The sequence below is a fragment of the Apodemus sylvaticus genome, chromosome 12 (assembly GCF_947179515.1).
Source record: "Apodemus sylvaticus chromosome 12, mApoSyl1.1, whole genome shotgun sequence".
In the NCBI taxonomy this organism is placed as follows: domain Eukaryota; kingdom Metazoa; phylum Chordata; class Mammalia; order Rodentia; family Muridae; genus Apodemus; species Apodemus sylvaticus.
Window position 1 is genome coordinate 85956196 of NC_067483.1, and position 24639 is coordinate 85980834.

The 24639-nt window shown below is 49.4% G+C and overlaps 1 protein-coding gene across 1 annotated transcript in view; it reads left to right on the plus strand.

Moving 5' to 3' along the window:
* Positions 1-1214: 1214 nt before the first annotated feature.
* Positions 1215-24639, plus strand: part of Kif26b (kinesin family member 26B) — a 411439-nt gene continuing 388014 nt past the window's right edge. Inside the window, exons 1-2 of the mRNA XM_052200951.1 lie at positions 1215-1865; positions 2625-3026. Coding sequence (XP_052056911.1) covers positions 1803-1865; positions 2625-3026 — 465 coding nt within the window. The 5' untranslated portion in view covers positions 1215-1802. The remainder of the gene's footprint in view (positions 1866-2624; positions 3027-24639) is intronic.

Sequence of the window (24639 nt, forward strand, 5' to 3'; positions counted from 1 at the left end):
TCTCACAGGAAGGCAGGATGGGGAGGGGGGCGTTGCCCGGGTTCTAGCACCCCAATTGTCGTATTCTGTCCCCTCCTTCCTCTTGTATATGTCGAAGGAAGACAGCGACTAGGGAAGCCCGAAATGCCCTCCTGCCCCCTCCTAGCCCCAGGCCAGGTCTTTCCGGGGTACTGAGATGCCATTACACCACACGTGATCTCCGCGCCCGGCTGGTCCTGCAGGAGGCGTCTCGCGGGGTGTTAATTAAAGGTCACAACAAAATAGACCTGCCGGCTCACCAGAAGAAATGTCCTCCCGGGAAATGAAAAATGACACCCCGGAGCAGCCACGTGTGGAGCCCGGCGTACGCCGGCTTCCTGCGCTCCCCGGCGCTGCGCGGGGTGGGGGACGGGAATCAGACAGCAGGCGACAGCTGGGTGCTCTGGAGATCCCACAGGTCCGGGCGCTGGCAGACATTCGTGCAAAGGGGCGAGGGGACGGATCCCGGTCCCCGAGGCCGAGCGGATCGCGCCACACCCCCTCTCCAGGCCCGCGCAGTCCTCCCGCGCGTGTTCGGCGCGGCCAATCCCTCAGTTTCCCCAGCCAGGCAGCTGCAGGCTGGGTCCCCGGCTCACCTGTGCGGGTCTCGGGAGGTTTCCCCATCTTTAACAGGGGCTTGGCCGGTGGGCGGGCGGGGGGGCTCAAAGCTCCCGGTGCTCAAATCGGGGTCCAGGGGAGGAGGGTCCCCTGGCCCGCTGGGGCTAGGAGGGCGAATCAAGACAAGGTTTGCCAGGCAGGTCCGGGAGAACAAAGGGCGGGGGGTTGGCCCCGGCCTGTTTGCGGACTTGTTTGTGACTCAATCGGTTTGCACGGCTTTTCAAAGGCAGACCTGCACGCCTTGCCAGGAAGCGACCAGCTCCCGGGGACGGGGGCGGGGAGGCCCGGGCGCTGCATTTCAGCGCGGCTCGGCCGGCTCCGAGCCACAGGCTCGCGCGGTGGGTAGCACCGGAGCCCCCGGCCGCGGGCCCCTCGCCAGCAACTTCCCCGCCCGGAGCCAGATTTACGACCCCACCCCCGCCCCGGCTGCGCCTGGCGATGCCAGGCCCGAGCGCCGCGCCGTAAATGGATCGCGGCGGGCGAGGCGGCGGCGGCGGCGGCCGGGCGGGCTCCGAGGCGGCGGGGCTGAGGTTCCCCAGGCTCCGCGCTGCGCCCGGACGTCCACACGCGTCCTGACCGCCGGCTGCTCTTCGGCCGCGCACAGCCGCCCTCTCCCTGCCCTGCGCGCAACTGTCAGGAGAAAACGGGACGGCGCATATTGGCTCGGCGACACGCCGAGGCTCCTCCCCGAGTCTGGATCCTTATATTTTGGGAGAATTTCTTTGAACTCAGTTAGCGAGCTCGGGGAAGGAGGCAAGTTCCCACCGCCGGCTCGGCTCGGCGAGGGCTCGCCCACCTTCCCTGTAGCCTCCCTGGGTCCTCGCCGCCGTCCTCCTCCCTTTTCGGCCCCGCTAGAGGAGAACGCGCTGGCCGGGTGGAGGAAAATGCTAGCGATCTGGATGTGACCGCGAAGAGAGGACGCGTGGCTGGAGGAGGCAGAGATGAGAAGACCTATTATTTGAGAACCACCAGCCGCCCCAACCCTTCCTGCAAATTGGTGCTATTACTTCTGGGGTCCATTTGCTTTTATTCTTCCCAACCCCCCACTAAGAAATCTTGACTTGAGGACCAACCCCTGCCACGAGGGGGGACGCCTTCTGGGTTGGCAGACCTTTTGGATGTAGCCTTGTGGGAACATTTAGACCCTTTCCTCTGGAAGAGCCACCATGAATTCGGTAGCAGGAAATAAAGAGAGGCTTGCGGTCTCCACCAGGGGCAAGAAATACGGGGTAAGTTTGTGCCGGTGTCCACGCGGAGGTGCGTTCCCAGGGACTCATCTGGTCGGGAGTCCTCTGCTTCCCGGGAGCCGGCGGCGGATGCAGGGTCCCCAGCTCTCGGGTGCACCGGCGTCTCCACGGCCGGCGGAGCCGTGCGTGCGTGGAGGCGGGTCTGCAGCTCGCCAGGCTACGGGGATATCTTCGACCCTTGGTTCCTCCCTTTCCTCACACCCTTAACTTTTGCAGTATTTTGGGACTTGCAGGCAGAGTTAAGGCGAGGGGGAGCGTTTCCCAGGAATTCCTCTGCTGTTCCCTCGGATCGCTGCCCCGGAGCGGGGAGCCCCTTTAATTTACCCGCGGGACTGGGGGGGGCTGTACCCCGAATGAGTAAACATACAGAAGTCACAGTCACCCACACTGGGATAGGGTGCTCTAGGATTGTGTGCTTAGGCCCTTGCAGGGGTGGGTACCGGGTTTGAAAGAGTAGGGCGCTGGATTTCTGGGTGTTCTCGCAGAAGCTGCAGGATACCCACACCCCGCAAGCTCTTCTGCTGACCTCGGGAGGAATGGGGGGACCGTGCACGGTCACTCTGGCGAGGGTGGGTGGGATAGGGCTCCCTTAAGGATTGGTCACTTGAAGGATGGAGATGGATGGAGGGCAGGCTCTCATCAGTGCGGGCAGGACGGCGACCCCCCACCCCCACCGCAGCCCTCCGTAGCTCCGGGGACCGGTGGGCCTGCAGGGCCTGACGCCGCGTGTCTCTCCCGCAGGTGAATGAAATGTGCTCGCCCACCAAGCCCTCTGCACCCTTCTCGCCTGAGAGCTGGTACCGCAAGGCTTATGAGGAGTCGCGCGCCGGCAGCCGGCCCACCCCGGAGGGAGCAGGCTCTGCGCTGGGCTCATCGGGTACCCCGTCCCCGGGCTCGGGCACTTCGTCCCCGAGCTCCTTCACCGGCTCTCCGGGACCCGCATCTCCGGGTATCGGTACCAGCTCGCCCGGCTCCCTGGGCGGCTCGCCGGGCTTCGGTACCGGCTCCCCTGGCTCCGGCAGCGGCGGCGGCTCCTCCCCCGGCTCCGACCGCGGCGTGTGGTGCGAGAACTGTAACGCCCGCTTGGTGGAGCTGAAGAGGCAGGCTCTCAAGCTGCTGCTGCCGGGACCCCTCCCGGGCAAGGTGAGCTACTGCCGGGTGTTCTGCGGGAAGCTGCGCCCCACCTTAGGATGTTGTCTGGGGTGGGGTGCGGGGGGCGCCCGGGTGTAAGGTCCCTAGTTGAGCACCGGGTCTCGGCGGCGCCAGGGGATGCCCTCAGTGGGTTAGCTCTACGGTTCTCCCTACCCTGCCAAAGGGGGCAGTACCAGCCAACTGCTGGGAGTTGCAGGTTCCAATGGCTTATTTGTGGCTCTTCCTTCCCTGCATCACAGAAACACATTTTCCAAGGCCAGCATTTCTCTCTTAACACTCCATGTGTCTCTGTGAGGAAGATTAAGAGGTGGCTTGCTGTAAGAGCCGAGCTACATCCTGGCCTGCGCCTGGGCTTATTTAATAAGCACATTGGTCCCTCCATAGCAACCCTGTCTTCGCGGTTTGACCCGCCTGGAGCCCCCAGAGCGGAACACAATGCAGTTGTATTTGCATAGTTGGGTCCAAGTACTATCACATGATAATATTTACTCTTCCACTTCAAAGAGTTTTTATCAGTGGTTCGAGAGAAACATCAAGAAAACTGCATTGCTGTGGAGATTGCAGACACTGCTCAATGGCATTTTCTGGTTTATTTTTTACGTGACTTTTGAAATGAAATATTGTGATTTCGAATAGCGGGCCTTAGGGGTAACCACATCTGTTTGCCTCTTCGGCTTATCCACGCACACACATGGATGGTTTGTATACCAGGGTTCAATTACACAGACAGCCACAGACTGCTGTAAAATGTAAAACGTGAAAAATCGCCACCGGGAGAATTGGTTTTATAAATCTAGAACTTATCTCGAGAATAATTAGCTCTGGGTTATTGTCAATTTGGCATTTTTGTCGTTCCTTCATTAATCTTCCAGGGCACCCCAAGAGTAAATCTCAGGGCGAAGAGCCTGTCTCAGCCCTGCATGCTACACTGTCACGATTTAACACCTTTCCCCAAACTCAGACTTAGTTTATTTTTTGCCATTAATATTCCTTGATTTCCTGCCCAGTTCAAAGTAAAGCCCCCGAGGTAGCAGCAGGTCTTCGTGGACGATATCCTTCTCCTCGGAGAGCTAATCTTCTGACGGATCCACAGTCCACCATGTAGTCTCATCTGTGTTGAGTGTTGCCGAGAAGGGGCTGTAGGATACGGTGAGAGAGGCTTGCGGCATACAGATGTGAGAGGTCCTGGTGCTTGCGATGTGACAGTGGATGATACTCGTAATCCTAATAAGTCACAGACCACCAAAATTATCTCAGAATATTGACGTCACAGGCTCATAGGGGTTCTTCACGCTGTTCTTTGAATGCTCCTCTTGTGCAAGAGTAAAGAAGCACCAACTCTTGTCCTAAAAAGGGAAGGGGTGAAGGAACACAGCCAGGAAGAAACAAAGGTTGACGCTTAACCACACGCTTGGTGATTTATGGGGTCGTGGGAGAGACAAGGCTTTTGTTTTTGTTGAAGCCACCTGGAAAATTCATTTCACACTGCTTAGAAGGCAGTGCGATGTATGTTCAGATTTTATTTATTGGCTGAAATAAAAATGATGTGAAACTGATCATATGGTAGAGGGAGGCGATGGCTCCAGATGCAGCCAAGTCTTGGACACGCCAAGTCTCAGTGCTCTACGATCCAAGGGCGTCAAGAGGGGAGCTGTGAGTCTGGGGACGGTCACTGACCGGTCACACATTAGAACATCATACACAGTTGTCAGAGTTGCATCAAGATGTTAGCATTAGGTACACGGGAGCTTGCAGCGCTTAGCCAGGAATAAGGATGCTTTGGGTTAGCTCATTGATAGTAAGTGAGCCTTAGTATGAACCACCTACTGATTGTCTTTGGTAACGATAACTTTAGGGATTGTGTAAATGTTAAGTGCTGTCACCTTCTAATTAGATACAATTTCTATAACATCTTTAATTTTAGTCAAACAAATGCCACTTTCTCTGCATGGTGGGTTCTATCCATTGGAGACAAGGATTTCTTCTCAGTGCTAGCTTTATGAGCAAACTGTGTAAGTGCTGACTTATGATCAGAACCTTTGTAGCCTGCAGGCCCTGAAAGAGTTAAGTTTCAGTAGAACAAGGGATGTCATTGTGACCCCAACATGTAATTCACCCCTGAGAACAAGAGTCTGGGAAAATAAAGACATGTTTTTGAGGGGTAATTAGCAAAAGCTATTTTCATAATTCACTTAAGATGCTTAGCCGTATTTGGGGAATATTTTCACAAATAGAGTATTAAATCGTATTAGGTAGTATGAAAAGCCCTCTGCACAGTCATTCAGAAGTCAGAGGCAGAAGAGAAGGTTCTGGAATCCGTTACCTCACAAAGGGTTTGACTTTGGTTCTTTTTGCAACACTGATTTATTTTACAACCCTAGTGAGTCACTCTCACATTTTAATACAATATATTTTTAAATTAATTCTTTAGAACTTCGTCCCATTTTTTAATGTTCCCATCAACACAGCTATGGAAAACCAGTGGTTTAGATGGTTGGAGTGTCTGCCACAAGGCGCGGTTCAAAAAGCGCTTCTATTTTTCAGAGAGAAAGAGAGATGAAATTGGCATTTATCTAGTAGACAACATACTGGAGGTCTATGGTTTACAGAATCAAGGTGTTGTAACCCCCACAGTCGCGTTCTAACTTGATGGGCTCACTTCTTCATCCCTGTGCTGTCAGATGATTTCCCTCAACATGCTTACTGCTGGTAGCAAGCACTAGAGAGTTCCCCTCTGTTTATTTTGGGGACAGCTGGGTGAGGTGATGAGGTATTAAACAGTCTCTGTAGGGGCATCTGGTTGTCCCCTCAAACTGAAGGCTGCCTCTGGTGCTCCAAGAGTTGCTGCCTGAGTCCGATCGTTCTCAGAGCGTCTGGAAGACTGGCTCTGGGCTTCATGGTAGACCAGTGATGTGACCACTGGAGGATAGGGCTTCATGGTAGACTATTATGAGACTTGGATGTAGCTGGGTAACCCAGTAAAGGATGATGATGTTGACAGAAGCAGTGTGTGGAGAGAAAGATGGCGATGGTAATAGCCTGACTTTTCTAGCGAGGGGATCAAGAGGAGAGGCAGATTCAACCATTCAACCTGATTGTTGCAGATTATCTCAAAACCCAGGAAGTGAAAACTCTGCTCTGAATGCATTCTCTCAGGAACAACTTACCTGGTCAAGGAGAGCCATCCTGAGCTGGAAACCCCTCTGACTTTGACGGCCTTAGTAGGAAAGTGCTTGCCAGTTTATAACCTTTCTTTTCTAGCGTTGGTTAAGTGGAAGTGCTCAGATAAAACAGGAGAGTGGGGTTGTTGGAAAAGCGTTGGGCCTTTAGGTGAGGATTGTCCTTTTTCCCACTGTCATGTTTCACTGTGTAAATATAAACGTTTCGCACTGTGGTGAGCACTCCTTTTCCATTTTTATAGACAGTCAAGGCATCGAGCCAGAAAGAGCAGCCAAGGAAGGAACCTCTCCTTTTTTTGAGCTAACCTAGATCATTCTGATAGCTGTGACAGAACTTTTGAATTGACTGTGGAGAGCCCGGGACACATTGGCCCGAAGAAATTCCCGGGAGAAAGCAGGAATGCTCCAGGTTGGGCAAAGGCTATCTGACATCTGCTCATTTGCATGCCAACAAAGGAAGATCTCCTATGTAAAAGAAAGGTCCAGAACTGTGGTCCTATCTGATGTGTTTTTCTCCTCAGTCACATATTCTGAGTCCATCTATGCCCCAGAAATATCAGCAAGATTAGCCAGACATCCCGAGAAGGGTGACCCAGGAATAACATGATGAAGGAGAAGAATGCTTACTGTCTTAAAAACACCAAACGTGGGCTCTAAATAGCCAGAGCCCAAGGGAGTCTAGACTCGGGGAGATATAAATAAACATTTCTGCATCTTGCCAGTTCCAAAAGAGGAAGGAATATGAAAAATAACTCCATTTAAAAGTAACCACCTATAGACATTGTAGTATTCTTTATAGAATACTAGTCTTTACATTTGAAATATTTACTAATAACGAAGGAATTCCAGACAGATTTCCCTTACTCTACTAACACATCTTTAAAAAGCACTCTCAGAATCCTTTTCATTTTAAAAGTATTAAAAAAAACCATTTCTTTACTGGGAGTGGGGGTGGGGGTGGAGGGCTGGAGCCATGACCCCATGTTTAAGAGTACTGGATGCTCTTCCAGAGGACAGGGGTTCGATTTCCAGCTCCTTTACGATGGCTCACAGCTGTCTATAACTCCATTTCCAGGGGCTCTAACCCTCTTCTGGCCTCTGGAGGCACAAGGCATGCAAGTGGTGCACAGGCATACATGCAAACTTTTTTTTCTCATTTTCAAACACATGTACAGTGAATGTGATCATATTTCCCTTCTGTTGGTTCCCAGCTCTTTTCCTCTCCCCACACAGTCCCATACCAAACTCACACCCTATTTATTTATCTATTTATTTATTTGACAACCACTAAGGTCCAGTCAGTGCTGTCCATATGTGCATGGGTGTGGGGCAACCCACCGGAGCCTGGGAAACCAACCGGCAGCCACATTCTCAAGAGTAAAGAATGATTCTCCCATCCCTAGTAATATCCACCGCCAACAACCTCCCTAGTATGGGGAGAGCTTTGATATAATCTACTCCAGTTGATGCCTGAATTTTGCCAGTCTTGGTGCAGTCTTGGTCCTGTGCAGGTAATCACAGCTGCTCTAAGTTCACGGTTGTGATAGCCCATGCTCTCTCCAGCAGACAGGATTTCACAGTGCCCCTCCTTGTCCTCCGGCTCTTTGAAATAAAAGAACAGCTGATACCTAGCAGCAGTGGTGGAGAAGTTCCTGGAGCAGTTATTGTTTAAGACCCTCGGAGCCATCTCCAGAGTTTATCAAAACATTCCCAGTGGAGCCAGGCGGAGCCCAATCTCTTCCTCAACAGCATTTCATTTCGCCAGACTTTTAAGAGGAGAGCCAACATGGTCAGTTTGGGGAGTGACTTAATTCATTTGAAAGACTCCCAGACTAGTAATCATCTCCCCCACCCCCCACTCATTCTAGACAAGATTATTGTATGACAAATGTGATTTTTAAATGTCTGAGGCTGGTAATTTGTCAGGGTTTGTAATGATTAAGCCAATTAAAATGTAGGTCAGTTGCTCTTTGGTGTTAGGTCACAGACCATACCAATCATCAGCTGATAACACAATGGTGAGAACAATGATGGATGATTGACAGTTATTGTCTCTGTGTGCCAAGCAGTGTACCAAGATTGACAGTCTCATAGCAAAATAAAGATGTGTATGATTGCTTCGTCTTGGAGTTGTAGGCACGTATTGTGGCCATTATAGTCAGTCACACACATGTACATACACACACAGACACATGCATGCACACACACATACACATAACACATAGAGAATGGGGAACCCAAGCTCGGTTTCCCCCATAGCTCCTGAAGGTCCCTGCCGCAAGTGAGGGATTGCTGCTTGAAGATGTTAACAGTTTGTGCGCTTGCAGATGACCACTTCATCCTTGGGGACCAGGAAGGTGGAAATATGCAACTCTGTAGAGGACTGGAGGAACCGTTTAAGTTGGAATATAATGGGTTTGGAGAAGCAATGTCCTCTGTTCTTCCCGTTGTTGATCTGCTGAGGCTCCATCCTGACCCAAGAAAAGGAGCCTGTAGCTGCATGCTCAGGGTCACGTGCATCCACGGCTCATTAGCCTTCCCTGCCACTCTGTCCCCAGAGATCACAAGCTGGTGAGTGGTGCAGAATCTCCCTTCCCTTCAGTATTATTTTACCATTGTCTACTTGTAGGCACCCTTCCTTTCCTTATGGCCTGTTGAGTGGTCCCTTTGGGTTGAGGAACTCCTCATTGAATGGTCACTCTGTTGAACTTCCTCCCTTCTGGGCATCAGTGTGAAGGAGCCCATCATTGTGTCCACGGGCAGAGGTACGGAAGGACGGGATACATCTGTGGTCCTTAGTTACGTTTGGAATGTTTATCAAAATGTCATCATAGCAGTGTGTGTATACCATCTTTCTAGCTGTTCTCTTTGGGCCTTCTCAAGAAACCCCTCTGGAAAAAAATGACCATTGAATTCTGAGTAGAAAGGCACCCATCAGAAGGATTCTTTTTACTTCCTTAATTAACATTTTATTCTTTTTGTTTTTGAAAAAGTGTTCCATTTAGCCCAGGTTGGTCTTGAACTCACTATGTAGCTAAGATCCATCCCTACCAAACACCTTGCAAAGCTTCTTTTTTAAAATCATTTAAAAATATTTTTATATTTAAGTGGTGTAGTATTGGCACACAGGAAACAGAAAAATATTCAATAGAAAATAAAATATAGGAATGGACTCAAGCACAACTGAAAATTTGGTCTATGATCATAGTCGTATCTTTAACCAGTGCTGGGGAAATGGGTGCTTTATTAAAAAGGTTTTGGGAAAACTGAATAGATCAATATTTTAGAAAACAAGAAATTGATTTATACAGTTCATTATATTCCCAGAAGATCTCCCAATGGGCCAGAGAGCTAAATACTAAGTATTATAGAACAATGGACTTACACTGCACTCCAGCCTTTGCAAGCAAATATTCCTCAGACATTTCCATTTTGTTTAGTGCTTTGTGTTTGGTCCACGTGTGGGAGAGGGTGAAGGTCAGAGGTCAAGGTCAGTGTTGAGTGTTTTCCTTAGCTTCTTTCTGACTTGAGTTTTGAGCCTGGGTCTCTCATGCCAAAGCTCACCAGTTCTGCTGCACTGACACTGGCCAGCAAACCCCAGGGATCCTCCTGCCTCTGCCTTCCCAGGCCTGAGATTACAGGCATGCGCCTGCCACTGTGCCTGCATGTTCTACTTGGGTGCTAGGATCAGACTCAGCTCCTTATCCTTGCAGGACAGGGCTTCACTGACTGAACCTTCTCCCTAGTTCCTACCAAGTACTTCAACAACAACAACAACAATAACAACAACAACAACTTTAAAAAATGTCTGGGTACTCTATCTGCATGTATGCCTGCATGCCTGAAGAGGGCATGAGATCTCATTATAGATAGTTTTGAGTTACCATGTGGTTTCTGGGAATTGAACTCAGGACCTCTGGAAGAGCAGCCAGTGGCCTTAACCACTGAGCCATCTCTGCAGCCCTACCAACTACTTTTAATGCAAATCATCATCATTGATTTCCTGGTGATGAGCTCCTGCTATAAAGCCTATTCAGTCATACTGCATTAAAAAAATGCCACTGGATTCAACTTGATAATACATTATTTATTGGTTTTTCTTTGATAGTCATATACCAATGATCATTTCTGATTCTCATTCATGTATCAGTGTAGTATTATTATATTATAAATAAAATATGAAAAGTATTAAAATCCCTGCCTGGAGCAATATACAGTTTGCTCTTAGAGACAGACGCGGTGTGAGAGTCACACTGAGGCATATCGAGAGCTGCGACTGAATTGCACAGAGCTTAGGGGATGGGTAGGAAATGACTTTAGAAAGATGGGTTGAATAGGAACACACTGAAACAGAGATGGTCCAGCGAAGGAAGGGGCAAGGGGGTATGTATACCAAGTACACCAGAGACTGTAAGTGATGTATTGTTATCTCTCTCTTAGTGTGTGTGTGTAATGGGATGGAGAGGTGTTAAGGGAGGGAATTGGGAGCCTTGTGAGAACAAAAAGAGTCAGGACTTTCTCTGTAGCAATGGGTAGACATTGGAAGGTATCCAGGAAGGGATTGAAATATCAGGTGTGTATTGTGAGAGAGGGTGTCTTTCAACTGTGTCCTGGAATCCCATTAGGGGGTCTCCACAGTGCTGTGAGTGAATCATGGAGACTGAAGTGAAATGATAGTGCTATGAATGAGATGTTAGGAAAGACATGTCAGTTCTATGCAGAAATCTATCATATATGGGAGCTCATATAAGGGACAGGAAGTATTCATTCTCCATGCATCAGATAGAGAGCACAGGAATAAAGATTTTGTTACTGGGCGTGGGAGTGCCTATGTGTAACAGAACTAGTTGGAGTTATCTAGAGCTTGAGGTTAAATCATTCAGTGGGGCCAGCTGGGGTCTCTAGTGTCCAGCTGGGGTCTCTAGTGTCCAGCTGGTATTTCTAGTGTCCAGCTGGTATTTCTATTGTCCAGCTGGGGTTTCTAGGGTCCAGCTGGGGTCTCTAGGGTCCAGCTGGGGTCTCTAGGGTCCATCTGGGGTCTCTAGTGTCCAGCTGGTGTTTCTAGTGTCCAGCTGGGGTCTCTAGTGTCCAGCTGGTATTTCTATTGTCCAGCTGGGGTTTCTAGGGTCCACCTGGTGTTTCTAGGGTCCATCTGGGGTGTCTAGGGTTCAGCTGGGGTGTCTAGGGTCCATCTGGGGTCTCTAAGTTTCAGCTAGGGTGTCTAGGGTCCAGCGGGGGTCTCTAGGGTCTATCTGGTATCTCTAGGGTCCATCTGGTATCTTTAGGGTCCAGCTGGGGTCTCTAGGGTCCAGCTGGGGTTTCTAGGGTCCAACTGGGGTCTCTAGGGTCCAGCTGGGATCTCTAGGATGGGTTTGAATGTGGAGACATGGATCTTGGAGCTGTCACAAAGAACAAGGCTGTGGAATGCACAGATGGTATGATCTCTGTGTATCTGAGGTGGGCACCGTAGCAACCTGAGCATGAGCCATAAGCATTGGCCCTGAAGGGACAGGAAGCCCAAGGGATTAGGAAGACAGTCCAGGTTAAAAAAGACGGAGACAAAAAGTCAAGGAGAGCATATGATATCATGGAAACCAAACAGTAAGGGTTTTGGGGACCATGATCATGGTAAGCCCTGAACTTTGAAGGAATCAAGGAGGCAAGGACTCAAGTATCCATGGAGTTGGTAACTAGGAGGTTATGGGAAATCTTGGCTTGAACAGTCTCTAGCATCTTGGAGAAAGGTAGTGAATGCCAGTGTGTCCAACGGTAGATGGAGAACCAAGATATTTGAGGCATCTCAACTGCGAGGTTATGAGGGGTGCCATTCCTGAAGTTCTTTTATACGTTAAAATGAAGACTATCATCAGACTCCGGTACAAAACCAGCCTTATTTAGTTGTGACCAGTGGCAGGCTTACTTGGGTTTTTGAACTTGGTAATTCTTTTTAATAGTGTATTGATAGGACTCCGCCTCTCAGGTTGTAGCGAAGGTCACATGATTGTGAGATAACGTTGAACCATCACCCTGTGTTCTTATACTCCAATGACTTTCCAGGAAGACTTGAATACAATGAAAGTCAATCTCCTTGCGTTCTATGAATAACAGAGAAACAGCTCTGGAGAAAAGGGAGCTGTTCAACTCTTTTCCCATTCCTTCATCTCCAAGTCAATGAAACCTTCCACACGCGCTCACCTTCCTGCAGACATCTACCTTCCTCAGGACAGTTCAGGTGCTCAGTTGGCGAAGGTGGCTACTCCTTACAGACCAGTTGCCATGAGTATGGAGTGGGAGTCTTTGTCATCGATGGAAATCCCGCCTGAGCTCTGGGCTCCGAGCCCCCCAGGGAGGAGTGGCTTTTGGCATTTTGGACCCTAGTGAATGAAGGAGAACAGATTTCCTGCAGTGACTTGTGCATGCCAATCTATCCAGCACCAGGAATTCAGCTTATCTGCTTTCCAATCCAATTTTTATCTTTCTCAGACAGTTTTCTTTGCAGTTCTACTTTGCTGATTCTGTCGCATTGATTCCAGCCAGACCCTGTGAAGACGGCTGGAAATAGAGAGACACCCTCCCCCACTTGGCCATGTTTCCCACACAAGTAGCAGCTGTGAGTTGTAGTGGACGAGGAAGGCAGGGCACTTGTGAACCTTAATATGGAGGGAGGGCATGCCCTGAATGTTGCACACAGACTGGGAGGCTCTGGGCTGAGCAAGCGTCTGCTAGGACTGTATCTGAGGGTGTCAAGGGTGCCAGGGACTAAATTGCGACTCTTGTTATTTTCCTTTTTCATTCCTGATTGCTGGTCGGTACTGTGGCCAACCACCAAGATTTGGAAAGGTGTTTTAGCTCCCTACATAGTATGCCTCTCAGATCTTTGATGGTCGTTACAAATGTCTGCTCTTCAAGATACAGATTTTTTTTAAACTTAATGATTCTTTTATTTCATTTGAGTGATGCCTGAGATTTGTAATTGCTTGATGGAAGACTATTCTTTTTCTAGGCTCAGTAGCTGAGGGTGTTGAGGTGTGTGCATGGTGTAATCCCATTCTTTAATCAGCTGTGATGAGCAGCTACACACTCTTAAGAAATGCTGTCAATTTATGTCTAATTTATGCTCTTGAGGTATATTATTGGCCCCCTTCCCTGAATCCACGGAATGGGGTGATTTCATGCAGCAACGAGAGACTTCTTTGGTAACTGACATGAGGCCGAAATGGCCAAGAGCTGTTGGGTTGTTTAACTGAAAGGTTATTCAGAGAATAAAAGGCAGAATTTGGGGACCCACTACCAATCACCACTGTTCAAGAAAAATAACCTGCTGGCTCAGTTGTGTGTTTGGAGGGAGTGTTGTAAGTCCCAGAGGTTGTTACAATCCCAGATAGTTAGGTGAATCAGATTGTGTGGCCATAGAGGTACAATGTGGTTTCCAGAAGAGTTAACATCAAGGTCTTAGGATAGTTAGATGTCTCTCTGTCTCTCTCTGCCTCCCATTCTCCCATACCCTCTCTCTGCCTCTCCTTTCTTTGCTTTCTTCCTCTTATTCCTCCTCCTTTTTCTTCTTTTCTTTTCTCCTTTGGTGTTGGGCATCCAATCCACGACCTTGGAATATTGGGCAAATTTCTCCCATAGGCTGAGAATGGGAGTCAGCAGTATTCTCTCCCAAGTCCAGGAGTCTCTGCAAAGCTAGAGAGAGCCCCTCCCATACATTCCAGAAGGACAGGCCTGGCATATCTTAGATGGGGTTTTGGTTAAGCCAAGAGCCTGAAGCTACCTTAGCAGGTGGCTGCCATCGTGTCATGGGACTCTGGTGAAGGGGCCATAGACTGATATGCTTTGCCTGTTTCTTTCTGTGCCAGGCATGGAACCCTGGACCTCATATGTGCTGAGCACATACTCTACAGCTAAGCTTGTCCCCAGACCCGGTGTGCATGTTTTTTTTTTTTTTTTTTTTTTTTTTTTTCTGTATTTTAGGGTCTTGCTGTGTAGCCCTGACTGGTGATCTTCCTGCTACCACTTACGGTTACAGAAGTGTGCCTTTATACTTGACCGACAACCCAACCCCCATGTTTTAGTAAATCCATTTGATGTCTCTTCTGTTGCTTGTAAAAAAAGTAAACTTAGACAATCAATAGGACAGTTGATTTTAAGAGATCAATTTGGTAAGGGGTATTTTGGGGAAAGCCCAGCCTTATGGACTGTGAAAGGGCTGCTTATCATTGTCATTTATGTTAAGAATATCTGTCCTATTGATTAGGATTTAGCAATAATGTAGGGGAACTTCTCTCTCTCTCGGTAATTCAGGAATGAACATGAGGACTCTAAACAATGGAATCATCATTAAATTAAAAGCTCTTTTGCCCAGGACTCTCCTGCCTTGATCCTCCTTCTGTTTACATCTTCAAATGTCTAGACACATCACCACTGTTAGGCCAATATTTACATATCTACAACCTGCACATCTGGGGCCTGCCATTAAGGCTCCTGTCACATTTAATGCTGCAGTCTTGGGGAAGGACAGTGGCGCTAGCTGCCTGCTGGGTCATCAAAGTCCGTTCAGTTACCTTCAGTTCCAGTTTTCTCCTTTATCCTTAGCCCAGGATGTCTCTTTAAACAACCTGCTTCCTGGTTACTCTTTTGCTAACTCTTATTTCAAATACAATGTTCTGGGTTTTCATCCAGATGCAACTGGGGGTGTGTGTGTAATATTAAGAGCCCAGAGCATGCTGGGAGCTTGAACATCATAGAGTTGAGAACATCGCAGGGAGATACCCCTGTCACTCCTCACCCCGCCATGGTGCTCTCTGTGTGCATAAGTACAGCATCTGCAGAGTATCCAGGGGCAGACCCTTGCTCAGTGTTCTGGCTTGTTCATAAGTGACCCTCCTCATTCCTTTGGCTGATTCTGCCCTTAGCTCCTGGATGCTCAGTTATCCTCCATTGCCCTTAAATTTATCAATGCAATTAGGTCTGCAATTCTCAGGGTGCTTTGTGACAGGCTATGTGTGATACATCCTTGTGTGTGTTGTGTGTGTGCCTATGTATACATATTTGGCATATGCATATACATTTTTTGTCTGTGTACATGGTTGTGTATGTAAGATATGTGTGTCATATGTGACATATGTGTGTGACATGTAGTATGTATGTAAGAGGTGTGTGTGCATGTGCATATGTGGCTGTGATATATGTGGTATGGATCTGAGATAAGTATGTGTCTGTGGGAGAGGTGTATGTAAGTTGTGTGTGATTAGGAGGTTGCAGTGTATGTGGTAGGGGTGTGGGATGTGTGTGTGCAGGTGTGTGTGTGTGTTTATGATGTGGATATGAGATATGTGTGAGGCATGTATAGTATGGATGTGAGTGCATGTGAGTTGTATCTGTGTGTGTGTGGTATGTGTATGCATGTGCGTGCATGTGTGCTTTCATAGCACTGAAGGGATCACAGAGGTTGATGACTCAGTGGACATCCTGTCTCAGGTTTCAGATATCGTGAGGCTGAAGGTTTTATTGGAGGTCAAGGCAGTTAATAAAATGAGCCGTGCAGTTAAGAGTGCATTCATCGTAGGACGGCTGTCTCACAGGCTGAGGGAGGAAGCCAGTGACAGCTGCAGCTTGGCCTGGGACGGCTTTATGAGCATATTTATTTATTTATTTATTTATTTGGAGCCAGGGTGGTAAACTCAATACAAAGGCTTGGTTTTAATATGCCTGACTGGGCCTTCTGCTTCCTGCATGGGGCGTCCATGGGGGTAGGGCTTGGGGGGTGGGGCATGGGGAGGAAAACAAGGGTTGTGGGCTTTGTGTGGGAGTTAATTTATCTTTTTATAGGGTGCTTGTAGTTTTCACTGATTCCAATCAAACCCTTTATGGTGGTTCAGAAGGAAGCAGTGGGAGCTTAATGGAGATTTAGGAAGCTCCCGTTGGCCATGTAGAGGCCAACGTGTTTCCGAGTTCCACAGTAGTTTCCACAGAATTTGTTTCTGCTGATATTTTTGCCCAACCATGTCTGTCTCCTGACCTGTACCCATGCATGTCACTGGCGATCCATGAGCGCCTGGCTTTGTGGGTTTCTGTGCATGCAGGAGATGTTCCTTTGGGCACACAGTACACATTAATTCCTTTTTGAATAGTTAAATTCTCTAACGTTTTGACAAAGGAAAGAGTAAAAACAAGACAAATGAGTCCTGTCCTTTGATGGTAGTGAAGAGGTGGGGGTGACGTCCTGGGCAGTAGTGCCGGCCTGTTGACATGGCTTCTTGGTTCCCTAAGAGAAAGCTACAGCAGCAGGAGGCCCCCTTCTCTGAGGCAGAGCCGGGTGTCTGTGGGCTGGCTCGCTGGGGTCCTTCAGGAGTCGTTGCTCGACATGGTCTTGGTTTTTCTCAGCATCATTTTGCCCCTTGCAGAGGAAGGGGATGCAGGGATGCCCACATGCCCACTGGAGGCTTGGAGAAATGGCTCCTGGGTACCCAGTGAGCAGGCTAGTCATCACTGGTCAGAAACCTCAGGCTGCACAGCGGAATGCGTGAGCTGGGTGGCTGGACCCACTCGTTTCCTTCAGTTCTCAGAAGGCCTGAGGTCCAGGCCCCCGTGGAGCCTTCCCTGCCCGTAGCTGCTCTCTGCGTCACACTCTTTTCTCCCTTTCCCATGACAGAAAAGACCGGCTTGCTGTTTAGAGTCTCTTTTATGAGGCCTGTATTCCCTCTGTGAGAATGTGGCGGTGTGAATGAGAACGGCCACCACAGGCCCATACACTTAAATGCTTAGTTATCAAAGAGCGGCACTGCTTGAGAAGGACTGGGAGGCGTGGCCATGCTGGAGGACATGGGCCACTGGGTGGCGGGCTTTGAGTTTTCAAAAGGCCAAGCCCAGCCCAGGGTCGCTTTCTCTTCCTGTTGATGAAGTTGTAGCTCTGAGCTCCTTCTCCAGCATGATGTTTGCTTGTGTGCTGCTGTGTTCCCTATATGATGACAATGAACTACACCTCTGAAACTGTAAACAAGCCTCCAATGAAATGCTTTCTTTCATAACAGTTGCCTTGGTGCCTCTTCTCAGCAGTAGAACAGTGACTAAGACAGAGAGCGTTGCTACCTTCTTGACAAAATCTCTATGCTTCTGCCATCCTCTGAGGGATGGGGATGGTTTTGTTTTTGTGTGTGACTTTTGGGGAAACATGAACACTCAGCCTGCTGTATCCAGAGGAAGCCACCTGTCGCGAGGCGCCCCTCAGGCCACTCCAGTGACCAGAACCATTTTCTTTGCACGGTTTCTGTCCTATGTGACATGATAACACACATGATTGTATCCTAGATGGTGGTGAGGAGTTGGGAAGACCAAGGAGATTCTCCTGCATTAGAAGCTTCAGGCTCCCGTAGGGCCTGCAGGGCTGAGGTGGCTCTGAGTCGCTCAGTGCTGAGCATGAAGCAGGTGGGGAGAGCTGACACAGGCACTTCAGACACTTCGTTGGCCAATGCTGAATTTCCTAAGGCTCCCACAGATTCCCATGACATTTCTGCTCCCGGGTCATGATTTTTAGCTTCAGTTTCACAATGGGAAGCTGTTCCTCTCTATTGCACAGGCAGGTGTGACATCTCTTATACTTGTGCTTCAAGAAAGAAGGGAATGAGCTGTGGAACTAGGCTAGTTTTAGAGTCATCGCCTCCCCTGCGTGAGGCCGTAGGTTCAATCCCCAACATCACACCGAGAGGGGCAACAGTTCAGCTACACTAGCTGCTCCCCTGTACCCAAAACTCCATTCATGAGTGTCTTTACCCAGCACCCACCAGGCCGGGAAAGAGCTCCGCAGCACCGTGTTTTTCTCACCAGCATCAAGTCTGACCCACAGCATTTATATTGTGAAGGCCAAAGAAACACAGGCCCGGTAGATATGTGGACAGAAGGACAGTTACTCCACATGCATTGAAAGAAGAAAAATGGGGTCCACATGTGGGCATGTATTTAGTAGATCATGGACTTCTCAAACCTTTTTTTTTCTGTCTTTTGTACACAGGGCAGAGTCACTATGTTAGGTCATTGTGAACCAATGCTTTAAAGTTTCTGGTGCTGTATATATACCATTGGACTCTTGCTGTTTTAGCCACAGATGTCTCATAACCACAGGGCAGTGGGCTCAGAAGCTGCCTTAGCGGCTGTGATAGGGTGGAAGAGGTGTTGACTGTGTGGAGAAGCTCCTGGAGGCGAGAGCCACCGCCTACATAAAGTGAACCTACGTGTAGGTTTTTGTGGCATGGCAATTTGGGATGGCAGGAGTTTGGATGCTAACATTTGACGCGTGTCTGCTATGTGCCAGACAAAATATGCTCTGGAGACACCACTAATGCCTGTGACAAATGAGGAAGAGGAGGTGGGGAGCAGTGAGCCTTCCCTGAGAGGATAAAGTTGGAAAGACTCGGCCGTGACATGAGCTTCAGAAAGCATGCCCTCGGCCAGAGAGGAGATGTTCCTAGGAACTGCTTGGCCATGCAGCCGCAGGCCGTGGATGTTAACATTCTCAGACATCTGAATACATTAGGACAAATCTCTCACTGGTGCCCGAAGAGGCAGGCATTTCGCTGCCCCCGCTTGACAGAAGAGGAAACTCAGCAAAGTCAGAGGCCAAAACCAAGGTGTGGCAGGAGACTGGTCGTGCGCTGGGTGATCCCTGCACTTCCTGCTGCGTGTTCCTTGTGCCCTCCATCCACCCTTTGGCCCCCATCACGGTCCTTGGAGAGGGAGAGGGGGCATTTCAGATACAGAGCCAGGGAGGCACCTGTGGAGGGATACAAGATACATGAGCACCCTGTCTTAAAAAAAATCCACTTACCTTCTGGAAAGAGCTTGACAGCTCCTGCCTCTGCATCTGCTCTGGGACAGCCTGGGCCACCAGCTACAGTGACCTTACAGGGCTCAGGGCCATGTGAGGGTTCCGTGTGTGCCTGTGACAGTGTGAAGAGCTTCACGAAGGCAGTCCCTATCACTGAGTAAACACGAGAGCTGGCAAATAAATCTGTGTGAACCTAGCACATTCAATGGCTCCCTGAATAACAGTCACTAATACATTGCTATAATTACATTACACATTTCGCCGTAAACTCCAAAAAACGATTTATTAAACTCTTGGGTCCTTGACAGCAATATGTTCGATGGCAGAGTAACTTTTTCGAATTCGCCAGCTCATTTCGTGCGTATGACTTTTTTGGAGTCCAACCAAATGAGCCTTTTCAAAGTTCTGATTAGTTAATACACCTTATATTTATGCAGCTGGTTTCTAGGTTACCCCACTGGGAGGCGGCCACTCCCCCACTTTGTTTTGCCCAACACCCCTTTAAGAATTAAAGGGCTAGACATGGAGAGTGGTTTGTTTTAATTTTTTTTTTAACTAGATTAAAGTAAAGGAGTGGGGGAACCAGGAAACATGTTCTCCGTCTAATTCCATTAGCACAGTGTCTCACCTAGAGCCAGCACTGTGAGGGCTCCAGACCCTAGAGCAGTATTTCCCATGAGTCAGGTTAGAGCTCCTGCCTACCCTCTGGGTTGACTCCCGCCCACCTTTCTCTACAGAAGAGCCCTTCTGAACTTGTTGGGGTTTGTGGGTTGTTGACACACACAGCTTTCACTGGTGTCTGACACTTCCCAGGTATAATATTAGCTGTGTTCCTATGGCTGTGTGCTTAATACTGGACAGAAAGAGCTTAAAGGAGGAAAGACAGATTTTGCCTCCCAGTTTCAGTCCATCACCACACATGGACAATTTCATGGAGGTGAGAGTGAACAGAAGAGACTTTTCACAAGGTGACAGACTGGGATGGGAGAGGGAGCCAGAGCAGAATCAAGAAGATAACCTTCAAAGTCCACTCTCGGTGCCCGGTGTCTCTCAGCTGGGTTCTGCTGCTCATGGAGTCACGGGCTAGGGACTGAGTGTTCACGACACGAGCTCCCCTGAGGGGGGTACCCTCAGTTCAGACAATAGAGATAAGAGCTCTGCTGTCATGTGGCACATCCAGGGCTCTGCCCACAGATGCAGCAACACTATCATCAGCTGTCCAGTTCCCATGCTTTCCTTGCAGAGTCTCCTTCAGACTGTTCTCCTGCACTGTGGCTAATCGGGACGTTCCTTGAGGTCTCTTTCCCAGCTCCTGGCTGAGACTTCCCGCCAGGGCACAAAGCGAGAACAGCGACTTCTGTCTGAAACGGGACATTAGGTGGCACAGTGCACAGCGGCTCCCACAGGCTGCCAAGGTTGCCCGGATGCAGAATTGTCACCCTGAGGTGAAAGCGTCCAGCCCCTGAAAGAAGTTAAGGCTGATGTCGCACAGGGAGAGGAGACAGCAGCCAGAGTTAGCCACGGGAAAAGCCAAGGGCAGAGCCTCACTTTCCAGAGATGCTCTTGTGAAATGCATGCATCTGTGTTGACTCTGATGAAGGCATCTATATTGTAGTCATGTGTTCCTAGGATAGGGCTAAACTTAATTTTATGCAGAGACACACTTTGGATTTACCTTTGTGCAGCACAGCGCTAAGTGAAGACCCATTTTTTTTTCCTCTTCTTTGTGAAAAGATGAAAAAAAATCTTTCTAGCATAAGTTAGCTCTTCAAATGTGAGTGCAAGTTAGAAACAAGGCTCTTAGTTAAAACTTACCTCCTTTCTCGATCTTGAGGTTCCAGCCTCACACATTCTGGGGAACAACTGGGACCATACCGTGAGCATGGTTATGGTGGATTGCTGGTACAATGAGCACAGACGGCCGGAACAGGGGCTGTGGAAGAGTGAAGGGAAGGGCAGCCAGGTTCCTGCTCAGGCAGATAGAGAAGGCGGCTTTCCCTACAGATGCCCATCAAGGGGCTAAGATCCTTGAGAGCCAAGTCTAGATTGCAATCTAAGGCAGCTCTATGCTGTAACTTGGTAGGAAGCACTTTGCTGGGCATGTATAAAGCCATGGGTTTTCATCTTAGCACAAGAAAAGAAGGAAGGAAGGAGGGAGGGAGGGAAAGAGGGAGGGAAGGAGGGAAGGCGGGAGGGAGGGAAAGAGGTAGGGAGGGAAAGAAGGAGGGAGGGAGAGAGGGAGGGAGGGAAAGAGGGAAGGAGGGAAAGAAGGAGGGAGGAAAGGAGGGAGGGAGGGAAGGAGGGAAGGAGAAAGGGAAGGAAGGAGGGAGGGAAGGAGGGAAGGAGAGAAGGAAGGAGGGAGGGAGGGAAGGAGGGAAGGAGAGAAGGAAGGAGGGAGGGAGGGAAGGAGGGAAGGAAAGAAGGAGAAAGGGAAGGAGGGAAGGAGGAAAGGAGGGAAGAAGAGGAGAGAGGGAAGGAGGGAAGGAGAAAGGGAAGGAGGGAGGGAGGGAGGGAAGGAGGGAAGGAGAGGAGAGAGGGAAGGAGGGAGGGAGGGAAGGAGGGAAGGAGGGAAGGAGGGAAGGAGGGAAGGAGGGAAGGAAGGGGGTATAAACAAGTAAAAAAACAGACACAATTTTGAGGAGGATATAGAGAGTCACCTGATGCAGCCACCATTAGAACAACTGAGAGGCCATAACCTGAGTTCCGAGATCTCCTTTATTTGAGTAACATTTATTAAAACGGCTCCTTACAGCTCTCTCTGTGCAGTCAGAAGAGGACAGCCACAGTAAGTAGGATGGCTTTGTGTGACTTACATTTCACTCTGAGACACTGGAGCTCAGGGCTCCTCCCCCTTCCCTGCAGGTACTGGCATTCTTTGGCTGGAGAGGGATGGTGTCAAGGCCCTGGGGATCACACTTGAACTTGGAAGTAGGATATCACAGTCGCGGAAGGGAACCACAGATGTTCTGGAACGATGCGGCCTTGTGTCCCAACATGGGGTTTTTGCCTTTCTCTGCATCCTGGAGTTTAGTGACTGTTGTGCCCTAGGCAGTGAACCTTGACTTGAAAGGTTAGGAGGCATGGAATGTTCCCAGAGCTGTGGTATTGCACCTCATGTTTTAGTTCCCTCCAAGCTGTCAGGTGGATTTGGGAGCCCTACTCCCCCCAACTGGCCCCCAAGAATAAAGGCTCTCAGGACATGGGAGGGCTGGCCTCTTATGGTTTGGGGCTTCAGTTTCAGAAGAAGGGGTGTGGCTGATAGGGTGGGCCGGCAGGAGAGAGCTCTCTGACCTTCCAGGAATTCCTTCTGTGATTTTTACAGTTGGTTTACTTCTGAAGATAATCTGCCATGCAACGTTTAACATCTGGTACTTTACTGGTGGGACTTGCCGCCAAGCTCTTCACACGCAGACACTCAGAGGGTGGCCGTCCCCTCTATTTTTTTTTTTAAGTCAACTATCTTTATTGACCTCTAATTCCTTTTCAGATAACACTTATCTTCTGGGTGAATGTTGCCAAGGAGTCTCAGTTAGAAGTCTCCTTAGGGGAAGGATTGCACAACTCCTGACTTCGGAAGGACACAGGTTTGGCGGGACAGTGTCATGTGACAGTTGCACAGGGTGCACCCTGGTCAAGGGCCCAGCCAAAGATGCTCACGGAGCAGAGTGTGGTGGCTTGAACAGAAAGTCTGTGTGAGCAAGGATAACCCGGCCTTTCTTCACCCCACTTTACGTGAAATGAAGTCGGGGAGGGGGTGCTCAGTGCCTTTTGGTTTTGATTTTACTGGTTCTTGGGGTGTATGTTTCCCTCTTGCCCCTGGTGATGATGGATAATGGGGCTGGCAGTTTAGGTCTGTTTCTGATTAGCAAAATAACCCTTAAATGAGACTAGGGGAAAAATGCCCTCCTGAGCCTTTGGGGCCCTGGTTTTTCCCATAGAAGTTTAATGGCCCCAGGTCCTGTGATTTTAGCTGAGAAAATGAAAGACTGGGAATGGGGGAAGGGTATGTGCTGGTTTTTGTCTGGAAGGAGGTGGAGGGGTTGCAGGGAGCCCTGGCCCAGGCTAGAGGGCTGGCTTCCCCGAGTGTGGAATGGTGTGAAGGCTTTGGGACATGCTGGCGGGGGACTGCTCTAGGAGAACGGTACACTAGTCACATCTCACCTGCTCTTTTCCGAAAAAGAAGGTGTAATCCGGGGGTGGTGTTACACATGTATCTCTCAATGTTCCCGGAGGCCGAGGCAGGAGGATTGCTAACTTCACGCCTCACCTGGACTCCACAGCAAGATCCCATCTCAGAAGAGAGAATTAGAGAGAGGGAAAGAAGACCTGAGTTCTCCATTGATAAGCCAGGAGACTTTCGCCAACAATTCTAGATTCACTCTGGAAACATATTTATGATAATTATGCATGTTGTGTGTGTGTGTGCATGCATGTGTGTTTGTGTGTGTGTAGACCAAAGGTCAACCATGAATATTCCTCAGGTGATAGCTCTCTTGTTTTGAGGTGCTACTCTCTATTGTCCTGGAATTCCTTAGTCTAGACTGGAATGTCAGTAAGTCGCTGGAACCCCCCTGCCTCTGCACAGGACCCCCTTTTCCCTCAGAGCTGGAATTACAGACAGATATCACCACAGTCAACTTTTGCTTTTTTAAAAAATGAGCCTTGGGGATTGAACTCAGGTTGCCACACATGCAAGGCAAGCCCTTTACTGACCGAGCTACCTCCCCAGCTCAGTTTTCACCCAGCTCTTGTGACCTGACCCTTTGTAGGCCTCCTGTCATGTGACATTAAACACGGTCACATTCCGTGACGGTATCCACCATCCATCTCTAGGGGTGCTGTCATCTTCCCCACGTACGACTCCACTCCCGTTAGACAGTAATTTCTTTGGCTCCTCCTGCTCCCAGCAGCACTGAGACAGTCTACAGATTACACTGAAGAGAAAGACCTGAGTGTGCTCGCTCATGGCGCCGTCCGACTGTACTTTAGTGGGGGCACGCCTAACACGTTGTATGTTCCACGCTGCAGGTATGGAACCAAATGAAACACAGACTTTGGTTTCAAGAGCGTCGAGGGTAACAGGCATGCAAGTGAAAGTCCCTATCTACATGACAGTGGGCTACGGTAAAATGGGGGTGCCCAAGGTAGCCTCAGAAAGACCAAGGTGACCTTCACGGAAGTGGCAGGGGATGAATAGGTGTCTGACTGACACAGAGAGGTGGGGCTTGGAGCCCTGCAACTGCAAGAGACAGCTGCAGTGAGCCCTGAGCACTTGGGTGTAGCATGTGTGGAACATGATGTCCGGCGACAGAGAGAGAGAGAGAACAGGTGACATGCAGGCTTTGGGTCTGGCCCAGGATCTGGGCTGCATGCAATTGAGGAATATATAGCAGGTCTCAGAGCTGTCCTCCAGGCCACCGCTGTCAGCTGTAGCAGTTGGGGGAGGGTGATGCTGATGCTGGAGGAGGAATGTGGCTATGGTGGCCACAGACTGCGCTTGGCTCCGTCAGGACTTTTGTCTTCCCATGAGCTATTTTGAGGTCAGAACCTCGAAGGCCTGTATTCTGAAGTCAGCACTTCATCACTGTGATAAAATGCCTGA